Source organism: Elephas maximus, chromosome 20 (genome assembly GCF_024166365.1).
Source record: "Elephas maximus indicus isolate mEleMax1 chromosome 20, mEleMax1 primary haplotype, whole genome shotgun sequence".
NCBI lineage: Eukaryota > Metazoa > Chordata > Mammalia > Proboscidea > Elephantidae > Elephas > Elephas maximus.
Genome location: NC_064838.1, coordinates 12,860,007 through 12,884,717, shown reverse-complemented (window position 1 = coordinate 12,884,717; position 24,711 = coordinate 12,860,007). Strand labels below are relative to the sequence as shown.

The 24,711-nt window shown below is 46.4% G+C and overlaps 1 protein-coding gene across 1 annotated transcript in view; it reads left to right on the top strand.

Moving 5' to 3' along the window:
• The window catches only part of LRIG1 (leucine rich repeats and immunoglobulin like domains 1), a 121,319-nt gene that overhangs the window by 46,463 nt on the left and 50,145 nt on the right, over window positions 1–24,711 (top strand). Inside the window, exons 2-3 of the mRNA XM_049863221.1 lie at window positions 201–272; window positions 8,658–8,732. Coding sequence (XP_049719178.1) covers window positions 201–272; window positions 8,658–8,732 — 147 coding nt within the window. The remainder of the gene's footprint in view (window positions 1–200; window positions 273–8,657; window positions 8,733–24,711) is intronic.

Here is a 24,711-nt window from a genome sequence, read left to right as displayed (position 1 = left end):
GTGACTTGTTTATGGATGTAAGTAAGCAGGAGATACATCTGTAAATCTCACATCAGTAAGATTACTTAAAATAACACGAGGCAGGGACGGTTCTGAGGGAGGAGAGGGCTTGGTTTTGTGGGGAGGGGGGCAGGGAAGATTCTTGAAACTTGGGTAAAATGCCAAGTGTTGATTGAATTTTTTCTCTCTCCTTTTACCAGAAACCTGAGTTACAACAAACTTTCTGAGGTTGACCCTGCTGATTTTGAGGACTTGCCGAATCTACAGGAAGTGTGAGTGCTTCCCCCAAACCTCTGGGGTATGGGAATGTGGAGAGCTCTTTAGGAAAAGCTGCTTATATTGCAGTGTTGTGCACTCCCCTGGAGCAGCAGTGTAAACATGCTGGAAGGAACACTGCGTATGGGCTGTTAGTAACAGATCTTACCACGTCCTTCCCCTACCCTTTTGCTGTAGCCCGCTCTTCTGAGGCGGGCAGTGAAGAACATGTACAGCCCAGTTGGTGTAGAGTTACTGGACATCCTTGCTTCGTGGTGGGTGTATAGGAGAAGCTTCTCCCTGTGGGACTGATTCGGTTCATACACCTGGGCAGGTACTTTTCCCAGTTCCTAGGGAAATGGAGCAGCCTACTTAGCAGTGGCATATGATGGTAGCCCACCCCTCTTGTTCCCCAGGAAACAAAGGTGTGCAAGATTGGACAATAGAGGCTGACCTTTACCCTCCTACCTCTGAACAGCTGGGCATTACTCCTTGCTGCCTTTTGTAGTATCCTTTAAATCAAGCCCAAATCTTTTCTTCTTTGTTTCAATGTAAAGAACCTCAGAGTTGGAAGTGGCCTTGCAAATACTTTGTCCCAAAGGGTCAACAGGGCAGTTGTGGGGGAAGGAGGTCTGAAAAGAATCACCCAGGAGGACAAACTCCGTCCATCAAGGAGGCGGTCAGGTTCATAATTCAGTGTTTCCCCACTCCAGGCTGTCTTTAGTGCTTGTGGTTAGAATATCTCACTTCTCTGTGTTAAATCTTAAAGCGTAGTGGTTTCCTTTAGAATTGGACAAAATGAAACTTGGGGTATTTCTTCTGGCATCACTCAAGCTCCTGTTTAACATTTATTTGAGTGCCTACTCTGTGCCAGGCACTGTAGTAGGTATTGGGGGTACCGTGAACAAGTAGGGCCAAGGCCAGGGAGGCGAGTGAGATACTGGCCTCAGTTGCAAAATTTAAGACACATATTTTAAGGCAATGTTTAAAAAATCAAGATGAATGCAAAAAAAAAAAAAAAAAAAAATGAGCAAAATAACAAAAATTTAAAGAAAGACTTGAGTATTAACTGACTCTTTCTTTTGCCTCAGGCTCCAGTATGGCTGAGCATGGCACCATGGCCAATCCTGTCTTTATTTAAAATTGTGTCATTTTGTTCATCCTGGATTTTAATTAAAAAAACCCAAAAAACACTGCATTCGTAAATTCCTTATCTTAGCTGCTGAGTTTTTCAGCAGCCCCTTAAACTGGTATGCAGCTCCTCACCTGTCCATCCCTGAAGACAAATGTCTCCTCTCAGAGCTTACATTGGGATGGGGCAAGGCAGGCACAGAACAAGGAAACCAGCTAGGCTGGTAAGTGTTGGGGGGAAATTGAGCAGGGTAATGCCAGGACCTTTTCCTTCCTTTGTTTGTAACTTTGGAGGGGCGATACCTGAGCCAGCGTGGTCAGGAAGGTGACGATTAAGCAGGTGTGAATGCTGTGGATGGAGGATTCCTCAAGGAATGCCCAGGAACAGGGCCGGGTGCCTCGACTGACTAAGGGGTGGGGGATGCTGCCAGGGCCGGGACCCTTTAGGGCCTGTCATTGAAGCCTTCTCAGCTGAGAATGAACGACCAAGCTGCTGTGGAGGCGTAGTAGATGCTCTGGTTCGTATTTTTAATGATTTGTATCAAACTCCCTCCTTCCACCGGACAGACTTTTAACTTTCATTTTGCTTGGCTCCGTCGGCCTTCAGCCTTTAGTTCTCTTCTGCTTGGTGCTTTTTAGAGTTTATGCTCCATACAGATAATAGAACTGAGAGCATCTGATTTCTACCTGTCCTTGGGGATGCTGGTTGTGAGCATTAAAAATTTGTGTGTGTGCATAATAACAGCTGTAGTAATCATAGCAGCACTCTGTCCATCCTTTTGCAGGTATGACCTCATTTAATCCCCGCACCAGCTCTCTGATACAGATAGTCAGTAGTCCCACTTCACAGAGGAGGAACCTGAAGCCTAGAGAGGTTAACTAAACTCATGCAGTGTCAAGTGGTTGAACTCAAACCTGTCTGTAACCTGAGGCTGCACTCCCTTACACCCCACGGCCCTCATCTTATCCTACCATTCAGCTATAGATGAACAAGAGACCGAGAAAACCTTGGGTCACTCTTTCTACCCCACACTTCTCTGTCTAGTACAGAGTATTATCTCTTTAAATCTACACCATCCTTCACATCTGGCCACCCCTCTGGCTCACAACATGGCTGTTCTCCCTCCTCTGAACTGCTGTTGTGTTTAAGCCCTGGTGGCATAGCAGTTCATATCCACCAGGTAGCCCTTGGAAACTCTGTGGGGCAATTCTACTCTGTCCTATAGGGTCACTATGAGCTGGAACCAACTCGACAGCAGTGGATTGGTTTCAGTTTGGTTATCATGCACTTAGTCCCACGTGGTGCTCTTCCTGTTTTGTGTGCAAGTTCTCTTTGCTCCTGCTAATGCCCTCTTGAAGGTTTACAGTCAGCTAGCCATCGCACTAAACACCAAACTCATTATTGTCACTCTTGCCTTTTTCAGACAGTGGAAGGATAGGACAGCCAGGAAGTGGCAGTGGTCCGAACCCCTTAGTGTAGCTCCTGGTCCGTGCTGTCTGTGGCAGCACTACCTTCCTGAGTGTAGGGATTTAAGGGCAGAGATTCCATCTTACAGATGCAGTGTGGTGGAGTATGAAAAACACATGTTTTGGTGGCAGACGGACCTGGGTTTGAGTCCTGGTTCTGCCCCTTACTGGGTCTGTGTCCCTGGATGAGTTACTTAGCTCCTCTGTCTTTCTGTTTCCTCTCTTGTAACAGGAGCATAATAATACGTTATAGGGATTGTTACAGCTATTAGCTGGAGATGATACACGTAAATGCGCAGGGCCTGTTACGTGCCAAGGGGTCATTTCATGTGATTTCCTGTCTCTTCTGCCACGTGTAGAACCTCCCAGCCCCTAAGTTGGGTGCATTATGAAGAAGCAGATACTTGAAACTCTTGCACTGTGACCACCTCCGTTCTCTGTGTCACACCCTGTCCTGTGGGATAAATGGGTGAACTCACCGATGCCCATAGCTGGGAACTTCTCACTGACAGAGATCTTGCCCTAAGGGAATTCTGTTAAGCTGTGGAGGCAGAAAGATGTGTCAGGAGAGGGAAGTGGGGAGGTGGAGAAGGATATGGAAAAAAGAAAAAAATAATAGCTGACATACAATCACTTCTAAATTATCTAGGCTCAAGAGAACTAGGAGCTGTCAGTTCTCCCAAGGCCTGGAAGCCTTAGCGAGAGGGAACCACGGGCTGGCAGAGCGGCTGCGTGGCGGTTTAGCAGTGGTTTTATTTTGGAGGCCCCTGAACCACAGAACATCATGGCTGGTTGGAGAGAGAAAGTGAGCCCTTGGGGGGCCCCTGGAACACACGAGGGCACTTGTGCAGCTGCTTCCAAAGCCACACTGTTGTGTCACTGCCCATGCCATTGTTACTGCCCACACCATTGTTGGTGGTCACACCATTGTCACTGGCCACACCATCACCACTGCCCAGACCATTGTCACTGGCCACGGCTCTAAGGAAAGTCCTCCAGAAGTGCCTCCAGTGAGGGGTCCTGGACAGAGAAGCTCCTCTCTATGAATAAAAAAAATAAGAGGGGCTATTTATATGTTGTTCTTTAAAAATGGATCAGGTTACTGCTGCCTGGCCTGTGAGCACTTGATGTGGGTGCTGTGTGCTTTCCAAGGGCATTAACCCAAAATGCTCCTGAAGGCGGTAAGTGAGGGAGCCTTAGGTGTGCCCTAAGATCACTCTCCTATATCTCAGCTGTGTGTGTGTGTGTGTGTGAGTGATGGTGGTGTGTTTAAGAGTGAAATGATGAAGACATACAGTCTTCAAGCATTGTTTTTTGGCAGTTAGTTACTGCCACATATTAAGCATTTACTACGTATCTGGATAGCTCTTAGGTTTAATTATTTCCGCTGCATCTGCCAACACCCAGTGAAGTTGGTACCTGTATTATTTATATTTTTGGGGAAAAAGAAGCTAAGGTACAGCAAGGTTAAGTGACATGCTGAAGATCAACTAATTGCAGAGGGTAGATTGGGGTCAAATGAGTCTAGGTCTGCTGCTCTGTGACTGTGCCTCAGGCTCTTTGAAGGTGAGAATGATGACTGAGCACCTTCCTGGAAGGCTTGGCATGTAATTCAGTGAGTTATTACTGTATGTAAAGTACTTAGCAGAGAGCCTGGCACGGAGTGAACGTTAGACCCTGTTACTATTGATATTATTGTATTATTACTGTTATTTGTATTATTGTCCTATATCATGATGCTAAAATAACTTTATCCAGCTCTCTGGCATAGTAACTGTAGGTGATTAAGTCTTGACAACATAATCATATAGTATGTGTTATTAAGTAACTAAAGCACTAACAGTTACTGATTAAGTGGCCCTGACCCTAACCTGTGTACCTACCCGCTACTGGTGACTTTCTCCTCTTTAAGAAACAAAGCCAACCAAAGTCATAACCTCCTGCCTAGCTTTGACTATTGCAGCGGTTTGTATTTGGAAACAACCAAAATGCCTACCAATTGCAGATTGGTTAAATAATTCCTGGTTCATTTGTACTAAAGGACTAATGTGCAGCTGGTTAAAAGAGTAACGGGGATCTCCAAGATGTATTACTGAGGGACGAGCTGTGGTATGGAACAGCCTGTAATATGCAGCCGTTGTAGAAATGTAAAAGCTGGGTCTGTGCTGAGCAGCTGGCCACAGGGGCTGCCCCTTGGAGGCAAACCAGGGGACTGAAGTGCAGGGAAGCTTTGTTTTTCACTGTCTCCTTCTTGTACTCTTTTTGGAAATGGTGTGTATATGCCTTGTATTCTCTTTCGAAATGGTTTGAAATGTTTACAGTGTGCTAATATTAGCTATTCAGTAAATAAATACATATGGCCAAAACAAAAACCAAATCCCAAAATTATTCCTTTGGTTTGTTTTTCAGTATTTGCTGAAGCCTAATTTGATTTTTTTTTTTTTTAATAATAATAATAATGTACTGCGAAATGGCCTTTTTTTTCTTTTTAACATTTTGTGTCTTGGAAAATGTAAATGTTCCTTTGAGCAAGCCAAAATAAATGGAAGTTTTTTGGACAGAACTGAGGGACCAAAAAAAAAAAAAAAAAAAACCCAGTGGATTGAGCTGGGAAAGGCGCCCCCTCCACGTCTGCCCTGAGGCAGGCAGGCTGTGCAGCCCCCTTTATCCTCCTTACACCATCTCCAGCCCCAGGATTGGGCCAGATTCATGTCCTTCTGCCCCTGAGGCACTTCTTGGCCCTGAATCATGAGGAGAAGGTCCAGTGAGAGAAGCTGACATTGCAGAACAAGTTCTAGGGCCTTGAGTGGAAGCACAGTTTTTTTTTGGGGGGGGGGGGGTGGTTATGGAAAGACAACAGTACAACCCTAGATACTTTAGAAAATTTCATCAAATGCAGTCCTGAATCTCTGAAACTTCCTGGTTAATGAAGATGGTGTTAAGCTTCCCGAGTGCCTTTCCCCTCCAAGCTCCAGCTGCGCTATTTTTGACCAGTCTCTATTTCAGCCTGGGAAGAAGCTCTTGGCGTCTCAGCGGGTTCAGCCCTCATTGCCTTCTGAGGCCACATTCTAGTCTTAGCAAGGAAGGGAGCGAACTAAAGGGAAGAAGGCAGTGGTGGAGCTAGCAGACTGACTTTTTTACTTATGGTTCCTTGTAAACAGAAATGGTTTAGAAGTAGGCTGGCGATGCAGTTCCTCTCCTGTGGGCTCCAGCTGTCCTTTTCATAAATGAGGCCGCCCTGTTGAGATTAGAGCCTGCTATTTCTGACTGAACCTGTTGGCTGGGGGCTGCTAATCCAGATATAAAATGCCCTGTTAATCCCTAGCACCCCCTCTGGTCCACTGCACCTGTATACGCTGCTCTCCAGCAGCTCCATTGAGATTTGAAGTATTATTATGCCCCCTTTCCTTGTCCGTTTATTTCTGTGAAATTGGGTTGAGCCATTTGTCCTGTGTACACTGGGGTTGAGACTACGCTCATTCGGCAGAAGCTCCCCTGCAGGGAAGTGCACACTACCTGTTTCAGGTTGAAAATCAAGACAGATCATAGGGTGACTGAAAAATAACTACCATGTGGCGCAAGCATTTATGAGCTTTCCAGCTTGCCCTGTGCTTGCTGGCCTTGTAGCTTGTGGCTGTCCTCTGATTTGCAGTCTTACTTGGGCTCAGACCGTGGCTGTTTCACTCCCTAGCTTTGTGACCCTAGGCTGACTCTTAGAGAAATTACCAGTCAGGTAGGGAGTTGGGTAATAGTAGTACGTCATACCTGAGTCAGTTGTTGTGGTGATGAAATTGCATTGTATATGTTGAGTTGTCGCTGTAATTGTAGAGAAATATAGGCCTAGACTTCCTGGGCCACTGCCACTTTGCTTTGTGATCTTGGTCGAGTTACTTAACCTCTCAGTGTTTCAGTTCCCTCCTTGCTATGGTACAAATGTGCGTGGGACCTACCTTCTAAGGGTCTAAAGATGAGGTTGTTGTGAATTGCCGTGGAGTCGATTCGTACTCATTGCAACCCTACGGGGTTTTCAGGGCTGTGATCTTTCCAAAGCGGCCAGACCTGTCTTCTGAGGTGCCATCGCATGGGTTTGAACCACTAACCTTTTGGCTAGTAGTCAAGCACTTAACCATTTGTGCCACCCAGCTGCCTTGAAAACAATACGTTGAAAAGCTCTTAGAACCATGCTTGGCACATGGTAAGCCCATAAGTTAGCTGCTGCTAATACCACCTCATCTGTGTTGTAGAATAAATCTCTAAGAAATGAAGAATTCTCAGCAAAATGCCTTATAGCACAGGCCCCAGACCTTAGTTTTTCTTGCTGTGATAAAATCTGAGGGTCTTTTTAGTAACAAATGCATCCCTGCACCAGGATGGGACAGGGATCTCCAGCAGGGTCGGAGGAGATAAAAGGTGAAGCAGAAACCATCTGATCTGGGGGACAGTTAGATAAGAGACTGTTAAAGTAATTAATTGTCTATTTCTACACACAAACAAGGGCTCTTTAAGGGGAGAAAGGATTCGCCACATGATACGATCTGCTTTCTCTGCCAGATGCCTCAGTCATGAAGCTGTTGAAACAGCCAGCCTATGTCCCAGAGCCCAGCAATGGCCAGACTTCCTCCGTAACTGGTTTTGGCACTAAAGAAAGCAAAAGGAATAATTCAAGACCTTTCCTCCTTCTTCTCCTTTTTTTTTTTTTTTAATTCACTTCTATAAAAGATGGCTGATAACTATTCTGTTCAAGCAAATGCTAGCTGTATGCTTGCGTGAATACGGCTGTCATTTCAGTAGCTTTGCCTTCAAAAAGTAGCAAGCTGCATTGTAGACAACACACCTCCCCTAAAAAAAAAGTGAGAATGAGGTAGCCCAGCTTTATCACCTTGATTTTGCATCTCACATACAGGTTTTTTTTTTTTTTTTTTTTTTAACAGCCTGTCAGAACACTGTGCTCTGGCTTTCTTAAGGACTTTTAGGCCCACTTTGTAAGTCTGATTTTGGATTCTCTTCCCAGATTTGGAAATACATTTCCATGTAAGGAGGCCAGATTGCAAAGCCTCTTGGGGCAGACCAGGCAAGCTGTGCTTTGGTCTGTGGGCTTCCTCTTCCATTAAGCGATATTAACAGTGGAAACACAGATTTAGAATGTGTGAATGCAAATGGAGCTTGGAGACGGTCTCTTGTCTGCAGAGGAGTTTCAGAGTATCTTTGTGCAAAAGTGTGTGTGTACATTTTCCTGGAACCATAGATGGACGATAGTCCCTGAAGCCGACTCCCTGTGGCATTGAGACCCATTGGCCCCAGGTGTCACAGCCCCTCCAAACACCATGGGGAGTGTGTGAGCCTCTGGTTCTCCTTGGCGTTTGTTGCCCTTTGGTTCACAGGGGCCCATCTCACAGCTGTATAAAACAACTGGGAGAGCATGGTCTTTCCCCTCCAGGGCCTTTTCTGACTCTTTAAGCCCACAAGGAGTGGCTCTGTGATGTTCTCTAGGGGCACTTTTATTTGGAACCTGTCCTCCCTGTCCCTTGCCCGTCAGTCCTGATTTCTGAGCTAGATGCACTGTAGGAAACATTTCCCCTTAGTTTTTATTTCTAGACTGAGGATATAGTAAATGGCTGATTTTTGTGACCTCATACAACTTCTCTCCTTTTAAAAATTTATTTTAAATTCTTTATCTTTTACCTAGCATTAGTATATAGCCTCGCTGTGCCTCATTCAGCAACGTTCTTGTGATTTCCTTTGCACGTGGACTTCATGATTTCAGACTACTAATTTAAATGACTAATTTCTTCTTTTTGTTCCAGGTACCTCAATAATAATGAGCTGACGGCCATACCATCCTTGGGTGCTGCTGCTTCTCACATCGTCTCTCTCTTTCTGTAAGTGGATGCAATCAGGAAGTCCTGGGCTCTGGTGAGGCCGTGGTAGTACCTCACTAACACTTGGTGACAAACGCCTTGCTTGCTGTTTTTGGGTTTGCAGAATGAAAAGCTGGGAAGCGTTGCCTTTTACCAATTTTGGGGAAAAAATAGCTCATTTTAATGCTTAGATGTAAATAGAACTAAGGTTCTTTCTCGTGGAGGTTAAGCCATGACATGGGTGAATAAACTGGGATTAAAGGAAACTTTATTTATTGTGAAGTATTTAAGACAGCAAGTTCATCTTTGTGCCAGTGAACTTGATAACGTGACTCCATTTACTTTCATGGCTTTAAAGAGAGTACTGCCAGGCCTCTGAAACCAGCATAAAAGTAAGGAATTATTTGTCATGACCAAGTGTTAGACAAAACGCAACCTGTTGGCTGTCGTAGACAGCACACTGGGTACGCAGAAGGGTATGAAGGGACTCTAGTAAACAAAGGAAGCCACAGGGATGTCAGGCCCAGGCTAGGAGCCTTTACTAGAAAGTTAAGCACCTTACTGACTCCCATTTCTCCAGCAGTCAGGAGGAAAAAAGTGGTTTAAACTCATCCAGAGGTCGTTCTAGATAAACCAGTAGCAGGCCCAACAACTTTCTTGACCAGATTTTATTGGCAGCTTCCTAAGCTGAGCACCTCCCTATTCAGTGTTCTGATTCCACTCAGTCCCACAGTTTTATTTGATTGTGATTTGGTGGTTTTATAACTTGTTTGCCCACCCGTATGACCCCAAGGCTGAATAGGCCAAGCAGAGGACTTGGCAGGAGAGAAGATTGCTGGGGTAGCTTGCAGGTCTCAGATTTTTGCTGGCAGCAGGCCCTTTGTTCAGGAGACACTGTGTCTTTGAGGAAAGTGGTCTTAAGCTTAAGCCTTTTCAAGGCATTGTGGGAACCAGAGATTCCAGTTGTAACTCAGCCTCTGCATCCTGGACTGTCTCCTTAACCTCTCTGAACCTCATTTTCCCCACTTATAAAGTGTGTACCTGACCCATTTCATACGTAGGGCAAGGCTGAGGTTGGAGGGTAGCGTAGTGTATATGAAGCTCTTGACGTCATGCGAGACACGTAGTAGGTGTTGGACAAATGGTGGCTTCCTAGTTGTCACACAGTCCCTCGGGCCTTGGCAAGATCTTGCCTTCAGGGCCACCAATTAAATGAGTCAGTCCTGGTTTGTATCAAGTGCTAAAATGAAGGTGTAGCCCTTGGTTTCCTTGATGGATGGGCCAGGGTCTGACTTCTTTTTGTACCTACTTGGCCCACGTGCCCAGCATTTGGAAGGTGCACAGTTGCTGGGTAGATTAAATTAGCTAACCGTATGTGAGTCTAATCAGGGACACGATAATCCCTTCGGTGTCTATAAAGCAAAGCACTTGAAGACGCTTTAACTCCTTGCTGCTTGAAGTACAGTTTGTGGACGCAGCGTGGAATTAGCTTGGCGCCTACTAGAAATACAGAGTCTCAGGCTCCTCCCCAGCCCTTCTGGGTCAGTATTTGCGTTTAACAAGACCCCCGGTTGATTCAGGTGTGAGAAGCAACTGCTGCTTAACTCCTCAGCCGTCATCACTGTGTGAGGAAGCCAGGGCAGGCTCCAGTGTCTGTGACAAGAGAGGTTCCCTGAGGTCCTGTAAGTTGCAGCGGCAAGAGATGGAAATGAGACTTGACACAGACGCCCAGGCCTTGCTCCTTTATCTGCCCTCAGTGCAGGAGTTGGCAGGTGAATCTGAACCACCCTGTGCTCAAGGTCCCAGCCTGCCCTGTGGGGCCTGTGGCGCTTCGAGTCACGCCTTGCTTTGCTGACTAAAAATATATTTCTATTCCTTGGCCCAAGTGCCAGGAGCAGTGGGGCTGGTTGGCCGTGTTCCTGCTATTCCATTAGATAGAGTTTAAATATGTAAAGCGGGGGTGGGGGGAGGTGTGGAGTCTCTCCTGGTTTTGATTTAGTTTGCAAAATGCAGGTTAGCCTTGATGTGAAGCTGGTCTGCATATGACTTGGTCGATGATTTCTCCGAAACTACCAGAAACCGTGAAGGGTCTTCAGTTTTCTCTGCTGGGCCTGTGTTCCCTGATCTTAGACCTGATAACCGGATCTAGCACGTGCAGAAGTTAGGTTAGCAGTGGGACATCTGGGTGGTAGGGTTGTAGAATATTTTCCAGTCCTCCCTCACACCTTTCTGTATTTCCCAAGTGGACTGTGCAGAGGACAGAGGAGAAAATAACAGGGCGGACAGTGGGTGGGGGCGTCACAGCCAAAGCAGCACCTTTTCCATCCTGACCACCCGATGCAGACGACTTAGCATCTCCCTCCACATGGTGGTTCCAGTTGTTCAAGCTTCGAAGAGCACATTTAACTGATGGGTCTGTCGCTTTTCAGAACAAAAGGCATTTTCCGTTCAGCGCCTTAGTAGGCCCTTCCTGTACTGCTCGGGTTTTGTGGTCCAGGGTCCCTCCCGAGGTAATCTCGCGAGAATTGAAAGTTCAAAGCCTCTAACACATTGCCTGAGAAGTGGTAGGTTAGTTAGCTCAAAAGGATCCCTGGTGGCTCAGTGCTGCTAACCAAAGGCCTGCAGTTTGAACTCCCCAGCTGCTCCGTGGGAGAAAGACCGGGTGACCTGCTCCCCTAAAGATTACAGCCTTGGAAGCCCTATAGGGCAGTTCTACTCTGTCCTGCAGGGTCGCTATGAGTCGGAATCAACTGGCTGACGACAGGTTCAGTTAGCTCAATAAATGTTCACACCAGGAGTCCTAAATTCCAAGTTCTTATTCCCATTTCCCCTTTGTGGGCAGGCAGAGGACCACAAAACAACCAAAACATGCCAAAGATAACAGAGCTGGTATCTGCTGAGGCTGGCTAGTTAGAGGAATGACTTTGTTGAGACAAGTTTTAGGCAGGTGCATCAGGGAAAAGAGTGGACCAGTTCTGTCTCTGATACTGTCATGACCTTGGAGAAGTTAATTTTTTCCCATCTGTTGAATGAGGGCCTAAAACAGATGGTAAACTATCCTTGCAGCTTTTATATTCCTTCTGTGATCCCGAAGCCAAGAGGAAGGAGAATAATGTCCTAAAAGAAATAGCTACCCCCCTGTCTGGTAACCACTACTGCTGCTTTATATCTTTTAACAGAAGTAGCAGGTTTGGGATTTTCAGCTCAGACACCTGTAATTACGGACTTTGGCCTCTGGATTTTGTTTGCGTCTGGAAGTTGGCGCTTCATCTGTGTTTGGTTTTCTGTCTTTCTGAGTCTTTGACAGTAAACCTTGCACCTTGCTCACATGGATACTCTGATCCCCCAGACATCAAGCCCTCTTGGCTGGGCCCTCCCAGTTGGGAGGGCCTCATGGGAAAAGGCTTTGTTTTATGCCTGACTTTAACATCATGGACTCAAAAGAGAGTTTCAGAGTTTTGGGAGCTGGAGTCACGCAGCAAATTGCAGTTGGTGAACACTTTCTGATTAAAAGAATCTAATTCAATGAAAGTATTTGTCCAAGAGCAGATTTATTTACATAATATTCTGAGAATCATGCCAAAGCCATTTGTCCTTAATAAAAAAAATGCATAAAACTTGTGGAGTACTTTTAACAGGATTGGGTTGAAGGGGCTGTTTTCATAATCTAGTTCTCAGAAAGAGAAACAAACCTTTGTTATATAAAACAAAACAAACCAACTCATTTCCGTAGACTCAGTTCTGACTCATAGCGACCCTATAGGACAGAGTAGAACTGCACCATAGAGTTTCCAAGGAGTGCTTGGTGGATTCAAACTGTTGATCTTTTGGTTAGCAGCCGTAGCTCTTAACCACTACGCCACCAGGGTTTCCTTTGTTAAACGGCGGGGGACGGGGGGCAGATATCTGCCAGTGGATTTTAATGTTTGAGATTTTTTTTAAATTTCAAGTCCAGGAAACCCAAGTTACGATTCCCAGAGCAGCAGTAATTTTGTCTGATGCATAAGCGACATTTCTGTTGAAGAAAAATTTCCGCTTTTCTTGTGATGTTTCTGCACTTGTATCGTTGAAGAGATTGGTTATAGTGAGAATGGTTTTCAGTCCCAGGAATAAAAAAGCTAGCTGTGAAATCGACTCTGGTTTTAAAGTGGGCAGCGCTTTGTCTCCTGTACACGGGCTGTAGCGCATTCCCCACGTGGCACTTCACTTTGTTCCTTTAACTTCTTTTCCAGCTGCTGGTGTGTGTGAGCCCCTGCACCTTGACCTCGCCTGTATTCCCTCTCTGTCCCCCTGCCTTTGTCATAGATGAGGCTGGAGGCAGAAGTTAGTTGTGCACAGTTACTTGCAACTGTAACATTGCTTTTAAAACCCCTTAGGTTTATGTTGTATTTGAAAAGCATTGAAATACGTTTTACTCCTAATCCTGGTGGCAAGGGGTACATTTTTGAAAACGACTTTTTTTTTTAATCAAGGTAAAATTCATATAACATAAAATGCCATTTCTACTATTTTAAAGTGTATAATTCAGTGGTTTTAAGTATATTAACAATGTTGTTTAGCCATCACCACTAATTGTAGAACATTTTCATCACCCCCAAAAAACGATTAGCTATTACTAATGACTTCCATATCCCCTTCCCCTCAGCTACTGGTATCCCCTAATCTGAAAAACTCATTTTATTTGAGGGAAGTATTTTTCTCATATTAGCAAATGTACCTGGAAGACAGAGATGCCTTTAACTACAGCAGTTATTTTATTGTGACTTCTTAGCTGAAGAAAAACTGGTTAAATAAAAAGGATGAAATATTTAAATCTCTTTTTTGTAACTTCCGGAGAATGAAACATGGGGGGCCATGAAACAGTGTCCCGTCTGTGACCCCTTTCCCAGCAAGTTAAGTGGGAGAAGTCCTGGGTGGAGTTGAGGATCTCAGGCAGTGGAAGGACTGAGCGCTCCTTCCAACTGTATCTGCTGGTGAAGTAAAATCAATAGGGATACTTAACTCTCAGTGTGTGTAGCAAACCCTCTAGGAAAAAAAAAAGGAGGGAGAAATCAATTTTCTTTACAGGCTTGTTAATGTAAAGATCAGTTCCCATTAAAGCATAATTAAAGAGCGAGGCTTCGGAGGGGAGGCAGTGATGACCTGAGCCACTGGCGATGACGCTCAGGGCTTCAGAGAATAATTAGAGTCCCTCAGTGGGGCCCATCCAGTAACCAAGGGAGAAAGGGACCCAGAAGTCAACTTTGGAAAATTAAGCTCAGCCTCAGAGCCTGAGCTGAGGCTGTTAATCAAGCTTGAAGCACAGGTGAAATTATATTGAGTAATAAATAGTGAGCTGGACTTCCTAAAAGAGTGCGTGTGTCTGTCTGTCTGTCTGTCTCTCTTTTGGAGGAGTGGGGAGGGCAGATTTACTCTCCGCCTGAGGAGGTGGCTTGCGGCCTCTTGCCCTTCTCTTCACTTAGCTGTCATTAAATCGTTCTCCATATTGCCTCACCTGGAAGCAGGTAATCATTTGCAGATGTAATAGAGAATGGATGTGAAAAATCTTTTTTGCACATGATGCTTATACCCGGAAGCATGAAATAATAGATTGTTTCAAAGGTTGAGAAATCTGTGATGGTGAAGCTTGTTGGGCGTTTATAGGTATCTGGATCTGTGGGTGTCGTAGACGTGTGTACAAGGTGAGGGGAAGGTAGCAACTCACCCCGAGATAAAGGGTCACTGTGCCCTTCAGGCTAGGGTTCCTCTGGAGTAACTTACCTGATGAACCATCCACAAACCATCAGATCAGGTGTGGACCTCATCATGTTTGTAGTTAGAAAATGTGCAAACATGTAGGTCTTCCCACATTCTACTTGGGGGAGGCTTCCTCACACGGGAATCCAGTTTAACCTTTCTTTTGAAGGAAGGCCAAGCCACTCGAGTGTTGGTGTAAAAGTAAACCTTACTTAGCCATTAGAGTTCATTTGCTCTGATGTTTGCACATTCTCATCAGGAATGTGGAGTTACTAGTGGCCAGATTCCTTGGAACGGAACAGTGGACAGAGTTGTTTTAAAAACCGTAAGCCTCATGTCCACCACTCGTCTGTCGGTTTATACTGTGGTAGCTGGAAGCTGTGCCACCGGTCTTTGAAATACCAGCAGGGTCACCCTTGGTGGACAGGTTTCAATGGAGCTTCCAGGCTAATACAGACTAGGAAGAAGGGCCTGAGGTCTACTTCAGAAAAAACCGGTTAGTGAAAACCTTATAAACAGCAGCGGAACATTGTCTGCTGTAGTGCTGGCAGGTGACCCCCACAGGTTGGAAGGCAGTCAAGATACTACTGGGCAAGAGCTGCTTCCTCAAAGTAGAATTGACCTTAATGACGTGGATGGAGTAAAGCTTCATTTGCTGACGTGGCATGACTCAAAACAGATCAAATGTGCAATCAAGATGTATTGATAATTGCTGGTGATAGAATGTGAAAGTTGGAAACAAAGAAGAGCATCAGTGGCTGGAAAATATGGCCTTGGTGATAGAAACAACACCAGAGATTGCGTGATAGAATGTTGCAAGACCAACGTCTTATTCATTGCAGATACCCTTTTTTCAACAACACGCAGACCTTGCTGGATAGAATATATGGGAAGCAAATTGATTACGTCTGTGGAAAGAGATGATGGAAAAGCTCAATATCACTTGTCAGAACAAGGCTGGGGGCTGACTGGAACAGACCATCAAATTGCTCATATGCAAGCTCAAGTTGAAGCTGAAGAAAATTAAAACAAGTCCGTGGGAGCCAAAATACGATCTTGAGTATATCCCATCAGAATTTAGAGACTACCTCAAGAATAAACTTGATGCGTCGAACATTAATGACTGAAGACCAGACAGATTGTGGGATGACATCAAGGACATCACAATGAAGAAAGCAAAAGGCCATCAAAAAAGACAAAGAAAAGACCAAAATGGCAGAGACTCTGAAACTTGCTCTCCAACGTAGAGTAGCTAAAGCAAACGGAAGAAATGATACAGAAGTGAGCAGAAGATTTCAGGGGGCGGCTTGAGAAGGCAAAGTATTATAAGGACACTTGCAGAAGACCTGGAGTTAGAAAACCAAAACGGAAGAACATGCACAAGCTGAAAGAACTGAAGAAAAAATTCAAGCCTTGAGTTGCAATACTGAAGGATTCCACCGGGCAAATACCAAGCAACGCAGGAAGCGTCAAAAGAGGATGGAAGGAACGCAGAGTCACTCGTACCAAAAAGAGTTCATCGCGTTCAGCTGTTTCAGAGGTAGCAAGTGATCAAGAACTGGTGGTACTGAAGGAAGAAGTTCAAGCCGCACTGAAGGTGTTGGTGAAAAACAAGGCTTCAGGAATTGACGGAGTACCGACAGAGATGTTTCAGCACACGGCTGCAGCACTGAAGATGCTCACTCATCTGTCTTAAGAAATTTGGAAGACAGCTACCTGATCAGCTGACTGGAAGAGGTCCAGATTTGTGCCCATTCCAAAGAAAGATGATCCAACAGAACGTAGAAATTATCGAACGATATCATTAATATCACACGTTAAGTAAAATTTTACTGAAAAAAAAAATTTTTTTTTTTCCAGTAAAATTTTACTGAAGATCACTCAAAATCAGCTACCACCCATCCTTCACGGAAGCTTCTTTGTTGCTGTGAACGCCGAACAGGTTTCAGGGGAGCTTCCAGACTAAGACTAGGAAGGAAGCCCCGGCAATCTACTTGAGAAAATCAGCCAGTGAAAACCCTGTGGATCAGAATGGTCTGATCCCCAACCTGTCATGGGGACGTCCCTGGACTGGGCAGTGTTTCGTTCCATTGTGCACAGGGTTACCATGAGTTGGGGGCCACCTATACTGCAGCTAATGACAACAGCAAGGCTCCCCAGTAGATGGTGACCAGCTCAGACTGCAGGGAGAGCTCAGAGACCGGTGTGGTAGGAAACCTGTTGTTATCTGAACGGTGGGTTTCAGCCGCTCTGCTTATTACAGCCCTGCAGCCCTGGCAGGAGGAGCCAAGGAAGGGTTTTAGCGCCACTTATCTGTGGGCTGATATTAGTCACTATTATCAGATAAATCTTTGCTCTTGCCAGGAAACTTGAATGGTATGTCTTTGTTCCAGGTGGAAGTTAAAAGGAGCCTCTGAAAAGTAGGAAATTCTCCTGCTGTAAGGGGGAATCAAAATTCAGGTGCCCATAATTTAGGAGCCCACACCTCCCTGCTCTTTTCACTCCTTCCCCACCCTGCGTTGTTCACTAGGCGGTTCGCTGGGTGTTTATTCACCTCCTCTTTTCCCAGCCTTCTACCTGTGGTCCCAGTTGTCAACAAGGCGCAAAAGAGGTCACAGGAAACTGAAAGAAGTGCAGACGGGTTTCTGATGAGGCTGTGAGTGCGTATGCAAGGCTGCTGAGGGCTGCTGAGGTTTGTGGGTGGATTCCTCAAGTGAAACCTTTGAACAGATGTGAATGGGCCCGAGATGGGTGTCTGCTGAGTCCTGCGGACTCTGTGGTCCTGCCCTCAGGAGCTCTCAGTCTAACTGGAGAGAAAGATGTGCAAATAAACAGTTGTAATACAAGCCTAGGCTGGGGAATGTCGCCTGTTCTCGCCAGTGAGATGTGTGACAGTGAGGTTCCCAAACACTTCAGCCGAGGCTCCCTGTTAGGTGGCCCTCCTTAAAAGTGAGAGTGAATTACAGGCTTACGATAAACCAGTTGCCGCAGGGTCAACTGACTCCTGGCAGCCCCACGTGTGTCAGAGAGCTGTGCTTCGTAGGGTTTCAAAGGGCTGAATTTTTCGAAGTAGTTTGCCAGGCCTTTCTTCTGGGGCGCCTCTGGCTGGATTCAAGCTGCCAACCTTTAGGTTTGCAGCTGAGTGTGTTAACTGTCTACGCCACCCAGGGACTCCACAGGCAGCAGGTGGAAGTCGCTACGTGTTCAGCAGTGCGTTGGTTGGAGGAGTACTAACAGGACATAGCTAGTTGCGTTTTTAGGCCAGCTACTACCCCACCTCCAGTTTCTTTGTCACTGGGCAGGCTGTTAGGAAGAGCCAGCAAACTTGTGTTGGAGGGCAGAGCCAGACCAGTAGTTCTTAGGACTGCACCCTCATCAGAAGCTAGATACCCCCACTGAGCCTCAGAATAGAACATTAAACATCCAGTTTACAAAGGAAGCAGCTCTCTGTCTCTGAAACTTCACAGGGACTAAGCGTGGACCGCTGCATGTCCTGGTCTGAGCGAGCCTTTCACTGGGAAAGGAGGCGCTGTGGCTGCCGCAGCAAGCCTGCCAAGCTACACTCAGCAGTGACTTGTCATATTCCCGCTTTCTTCTTTTTTCGAGACTGGGGGAGGGGAGAACCCGCCAGATGAGAGGTCCAGCTGTAAGCCATTTGTTGAGAAGGTGAAATGAACACAAGCTGCGGGCCCGAGGAGCTGAGGAAGGGGAGAACCTGCGGAGGGGAACTTTGTCATACAGCCCAGTGTTTTGGGGAGCTCAGTAGCTTAAGTTGCATTGTTTAGAGTTGGGTTCTGCTGGGAATTTGGTTTTGTTTTCTCTGATGACCACGTAAGCTTTATGCACAGTCCAAGATCTAGTGGTTACAAGGCTCCCCGCCGCCCCATTCAGGTCGTGGAGGGGACGCGTCTCACCTCCTAGCAGTGGGCGCCGAAAGTGCCACAGGGCTAGGGAAGCGGAGCTGGTCTGGTTGCACAATCTCCCGTGTGAAAGGAGCTGGCCGAGGCCCATATCAACAGACTCTTTCCAACTGGGACCATTTCCTCCTCCCCCCCTTGCTCACTTCCTGCAGGTGGCTTCTGTAATCCAGTTACCACTGGGAAGCCACATGTGCGTAGCCACCTAATCCGAAAATGGCTGGCTTGACTTTGACCTGCATGGTGACCTTGCAGAGAAGGCAGGGCCGATTGTGTCTGCTCACACCTGGGAGCCATTTCAGCTTTTATAGCCCAAGTGGAAGAAATGTGTTTGTGTTTATGTTGGCCTTTCATTAATAAGGCCTGTCATTGTTGGAAGATACGTTTAGATTCACCCTGCCTGTTCAAAGGCCGAGGCTTTTTAAAGATAGAATCGTTTACTCAGCGTCATTACACCAAATCATATGAAATTGCCATGTTTGTCATTCAAACATGGTCAAATGTTGGCAATCCCGTATGGTGCAACCTATTGAGATTAAAAAAGTGATGGTTAGTGTTGATGGTACTGTGAACCTTGGCAGGCATTGATTGCCCCATGTGCCTTTCTGGGGTGGTTTCATTGTGTTGCCTTTGCAGTCCTGTGAGACGTGGAGTCCCTGAGCAGTGCAAACAGTTAACACACTTAGCTGCGTTACTAACCTAAAGGTCTGAGTCACCCGGAGGCACCTCAGGAGAAAGGTCTAGTGATCTACTGCTGAAAAATCAAACATTGAAAACCCAACGGAGCACAGTTCTACCTGACGTATGTGGGGTCCCAGTGAGGTGGAGCTGACTCAGTAAAAAGCGCCTGGTTATTAACAACATTTTACAGATAAGGCACCTGAGCCACAGAGAGGGACAGGAACTTGCCTGAGGTCACACAGCTAAGAAGTGACGAAGGTGGGCCCTGGAGCTCATTTCTCTCTGCCTCTGGGGGGTATGTGGGAGCCTGAAGAGTGTCTTGTCACTGCTGGCAGAGGGGAGCTCTGCTGCTGCCTGGGGTGCAGAGTGAGTTGCCCTGCAGGCCAAATGAGAGGTTGCTACCCAGGCCAAGGCAGCGCACCTCTGTGAGGAGAGGGAAAGTCCTGTGTGTGCCTCTCTGAGAACCCTTGCTTTGAAAGCCTCAGGTGAACTTCCTGTGCAGCCCTTGCTGTGGTGGTCATCAGCAGATGCAAAGTAGCAGGAAGAGGCAGGACCCCCCCCCCGCCCCAGTCACACACCCATTCTGGTTATCCCAGGCTGGTTATGATCATCCATCCGTTAAGGGCAACGGTGAGGAAAAGGAATCTTGTCCTCGGGTCTGGGCAGAGCCCAGGCTTGTTGATGGGTCCTGCCATCAGATTCTGGGATAGCAGCTGGCTATCTGCCCTCCAAGACATCACTTCAAGGCAAATTCCACTGCCGTTTCCTCACTTCTGGGTGCCTTTCAAACCTAAACAGCTGAGATAAAGGTGCCAACTTGTGGTTTCTCTTCCCTGTTCCTTGAACCAGGGGATGAATATATGAGCTACGGAATATGGCTGAGCTGCAGGACATGCCCCATGTGGCACACGGGGGTGTCTTCTTTAGTGACCACCAGTCTCTGCTCATCACCTCTTGGGGGCTGAGGAACATTGTGTTATTGGGGAGGCTGCTGTGAAACTAATTTCTAAATATCAGGGCTCCTTCCTCAAGTACATTTAGGGAAAAGATCGATAACAAGTAGATGTCTTTACACTGATACACACATCATAGAATTTTATAGAGAGGGCTATGGCTCCGGAGTCAGACTGATCTGAGCTTGAGTCCTGCCATCATCACCTGCGCTGTCTCACCTGGGCAGCTTCTCTCTGGCTCTCAGTGTCCTCACCTGTAAAATGGCATTGTTAAGGCTGTTGGGAGGGTTAACTAAATAATGGGTGTTCTCAGTAGAGTATCTGGTATATAGTGAATGTGCAACAAATGTTAGACAGGTTGGCTAATGCCGACTACTCCATGTATTGAGCACTGGTGGGGTTGTGGTCCAGGCTGGCCCTGCCTTTGCTGCTGGGCTCTGAGGGAGTTTGTTCTCCACACTGTACTGGAGACCTGGTGTCAGATTGGGGTAGAGTCTGCTGTTGCTGTTAGGTGCTGTTGAGTCAGTTCCTACTCAAGGAGACACTATGTGACAGAGTAGAACTGCCCAATAGGATTTTCTTGGCCATGGTCTTTATAAGAAGCAGATTGCCAGGTCTTTCTCCCATGGGGCTGCCGGGTAGGTTTGAACCACCAGCCTTTGGGTTAGCAGTCAAGGACTTAAGAGAGTCTATTTATATTCTCTAAAAATGAATCTTCCTTGCAGATATCCATCATGGCTTCCCAACAAGAGAGTTAGTAGTTTATAGATAATCCCCACGTCTGTATGTGGTGGGTTTTTTATTTTTTTCAGTCCTTAGGTTTCTGTGTATATTAATTATGAGAACTATTGAGGACAACAGAATTGATTTCCTTCCTCTTTTCTTACTGCACGTTCTCTACCTGGGGTAGGTGCAGGAAGCACGAATCTGATGCTAAGCCGTGGTTCACATCCTTGGCTGCACGGTAGAATGACCGGGACAACTTGAACAAATCTAGATACCCAGGACACACCGCGGGTCAGTGAAATCAAAACCTCCAGTTGCAGGGTAGGGGAGGCTAGAGCCCCCCTCAGTGTTTTTTTAAAAGCTCCGGGTCATTCCAGTGTGCCGTTAAAAGGTTTTAAGAAGCCTCGAGCTGGGTGATTGCAATTGAAATTCAGTGTTCCTCCTCCTCTCGCCCCCTTTCGATCCCTGTCATTTAAAACACCTGCACTCCCCACCCCCCTGCCCTCCACCCTCTTTTTTTTTTTGTCTCTCTCTTTCTTCTTCTTGCCAAGGTGGAAGTGAAATAAAAATAAGGCTGGCCTATAATTTTGCACTTGTGGTTCTGGGAGTCCCTGTTAGAAGTTTTAGTTACCTTTTCACTATTGATTTAATTTAAAGATATTGTAAAATTAGTCGCCTAAATGACTTAAAATGCTCTTGTGGTGTGTGGGGCAGGGTTTTTGGTTTGATCAGACACGGCTAGCTCATTTGGTGATCACAGAACCTGGCTGTGGGTCTCCCTGCTAATCTGGGCCATTTCTTTCCCCTGAAAGCCTGCCCACCATCTCTTATTTGCAGATCTTATTCAGTTTCTTTCTAAATCAGCAAAGTCTTATTACTATAGTGAAAAAAACCTCTTTATTGTAAAAATGATAGGCAAAACTTATTTCAAGCCCCTTAAAAAGCTTTTTCTTTGTGATTCTAAAAGTAAGACTTAATTCTTCCTTTTAAAAAACAAATCTGGAAACATATGCTATAGAAAGGTCCCGCCGCAAAGCAGTATTGTATATAACACAGCAGATATCTAGCGCTGAGGTGGAGTTTGGATGGATTTCTGTGAGTTGGACCCTTAGCTCTGGAATTTTGGAGATGGGACAAAAACCCCCTCGGCCTTTTCTGAATGTGGCTTTTTCTTCAAACCATGTGTTTTTTATAAGTGGAAAAAAGTGATACACGGTGGAGTTTTTCTGCCTCGTAATTGTTGCGTGTTTTCTTGGAGTGAAGTTTTTCTAACTCATAATTGTTGCATGTTTCTTGGACTGGAATGAGGACCAGCTTGTGGAGAAAGGCAACATAGGCTTTGCGGGCTGTGAAGGTCCAGGCGCTGCCCCTCCAGGGCCCGACCCCGTATTAGTGGCCCCACAGACGGCAGTGATAAACCCTTTCACTACCTTGGTTTCTTCATAGGCCAGACTATCCCCCCTCCCCCCAATTCTGTAATGTGTGCCAATAAGAGCTCTGACTTGGTGACTCTCTTAGCAGTTATGTGGTTCCAAGTAAGAGCTTAATGCCTGTCTTCAGGTTCCCCCACTCCCTGAAAAAGGACCCTCGCCCCTGAGAGATTCAGTAAATTGTCCATGGAGATTGATTAGAAAACAAAGTTACTATGCACTGTGGACGTGAGTTTGTTTCCTGGAAGAGGGCAATGGTCATTATATCCCTGCTTCCTGGGCCCATGGGGTCACCTGTGAGAAGAGAAGCCAAAGGCCCAAGGAGCGAACACAATGGCGAGGACCCCCCCGCTGCCTCTCTGGGGAAGCCCCCATTTGGCCTCTTGTTGGCGGGCATTTTAACAGAGAACGTGGATTTTGGGGTGTCTGAGGTGATTTCGATGCTGGCAGGGGAAGCCCCCCTCACCATCCTCTTGTTGGGATACCAACAGAGTTTATATTAGTCTAAAGTGAGGTGGGAAGCTAACTGCCCCCCAAATGAGAGTAAACACCCTTTCTAGAGTGCACATGGCCGCCTCTCCTTGTCACCACAAGTGTTCTGACTCTGCCCGGTTATAGGACCTTTCACAAGTCACTCTTCTGTTCCTGCTTCTGTAAGGAAAAGGGCTGCTTCCATCTCAGTGATACTTAACCGGGCTTAAGAATATGCATGCTGCTTCCCCACCTGTGGGCTACATGTTCTTTGGAGTAAACTCCCATCTTTAGTTGAGGACTGTTGTCGTGGGTGACCCACACGTTGTAGGATCCCAGATTCCTGGCAGAAGCTGATACAGTTGTGAATTCTGTCCCGGGGGGTCTGGTATTGAGAAGTCCACTTGGAGTGATGCTGTGGGTTAGCCTCCTTGCCAGCTCCGCTGGTCCACTGTCAAAACTGAGATTGGGAAAGCCATTCAGGATATTGGCTCTGAGGGGGCCCAGTCTTGGCCTTTCTCCTTCTCTTCCCCCATAGCCCCTGAGTACTGTCTGCCCTCATCACTCCCCACCTAGTGAAGTGCCTGGCTTGTGCTTGCCCCACAGTCAGTATTTGGTGAAGAATTGAAAGAAGGACCTCTTCATCACTTCCCTGTCACCTACGAGATAAAGTCTCAGCAGCCTATTCAGAGTTGGCCCCTGCCTCCATTCTTCTGGTCTGGTACCAATTCCTGCCTTGAACTTGACTCAAACTGCCTGTAATGAATGCCTACAGAGACTGTGTCTCTGCATTTCGTGCCTCGTTCACGTTGTCACTTTGGTCTGGAATGTCTGTTACTCTCCTAGCCTCTCCCCCTCCAAGTTTGTGTTCCATGACACTGTCACCGTACCCATCACGTCTCTTTATTTCTCTGTCTCCTGGACTTGAGCACTGGGGGGCGGGGTGAGGGGGCCGGTGACACTGCGCTCAGACTGCACATAATAGGCATCTCGAATGTGTTTGAATAAGGAACCCTGCTGGCGCAATGGTTAAGTACTTGGCTGCTAACTGAAAGGTCAAGAGTTCGAACACATCAGCTCCTGTAAAGATTACAGTATAGAAAACCATATATAGCAGTTGTACTCTGCCCTGTAGGGCTGCTATGAGTTGCAATTGACTCCTTGGCAACGGGTTTTGTTTTTTTTTTGGTTTAGTTATCTAGTGCTACTATAACTAGGAATACCACAAGTGGATGGCTTTAACAAACAGAAGTTTATTCTCTCACAGTCTAGGAGGCTAGAAGTCCTAATTCAGGGTGTCAGCTCCAGTGGAAGGGTTTCTCTCTCTGCAGGAAGGTCCTTGTCATCAATCTTTCCCAGGACTAGGAGCTTCTCGGCACAGGGACCCCGGGTCCAAAGGGCATATTCTGCTCCTGGCACTGTTTTCTTGGTGGTATGACACTTCCCTATCTTTCTGCTCACTTCCCTCTTTTATATCTCAAGAGTCTGACTAAAGATGTAACCGAATCTGGTAGGTTGAATCCTGCCTCTTTAACATAACTGCCTCTAATCCTGCCTCATTAACATCATAGACAAAATGGTGAACGATCATATAATACTGGGAGACATGGCATAGCCAAGTTGACACATTTTGGGGGGGTGCAATTCAGTCCATACAAGCAGAATGCAAAGATGTCTTTACTGCGGGACTTATCGGTGCCTTTCCTGCACTGACCTGCTATGGGCGTCTGCAAGGGGCAGTGGAGGATATATGCTACCTTTCCCAAACTTGACTGGACCTCAGACTCTTTTCATGGAACACTACCTCCCCAAGACTAGTGTTCTGGGGCCGGCACTTTGGGACTGTTGTGTCTGGCAGCACAAGCCTGACCTGTGTCTGTACCTTATAGGTGTGGGTGTCCAGCAAGCCCTTCTACTTTGCCAGGTAGCCCTGGGGCTCAGCTTAATCCATATCTGAATGTTAACCCCAGAGTGCCAGGCATGGTCCACACTGACCTTCTAAGTATGGAAGCTCTGTGTTAACCCTAGAGTGCCAGGCAAGGTCCACACTGACCTTTCAAGTATGGAAGCTCTGTGTTAACCCTAG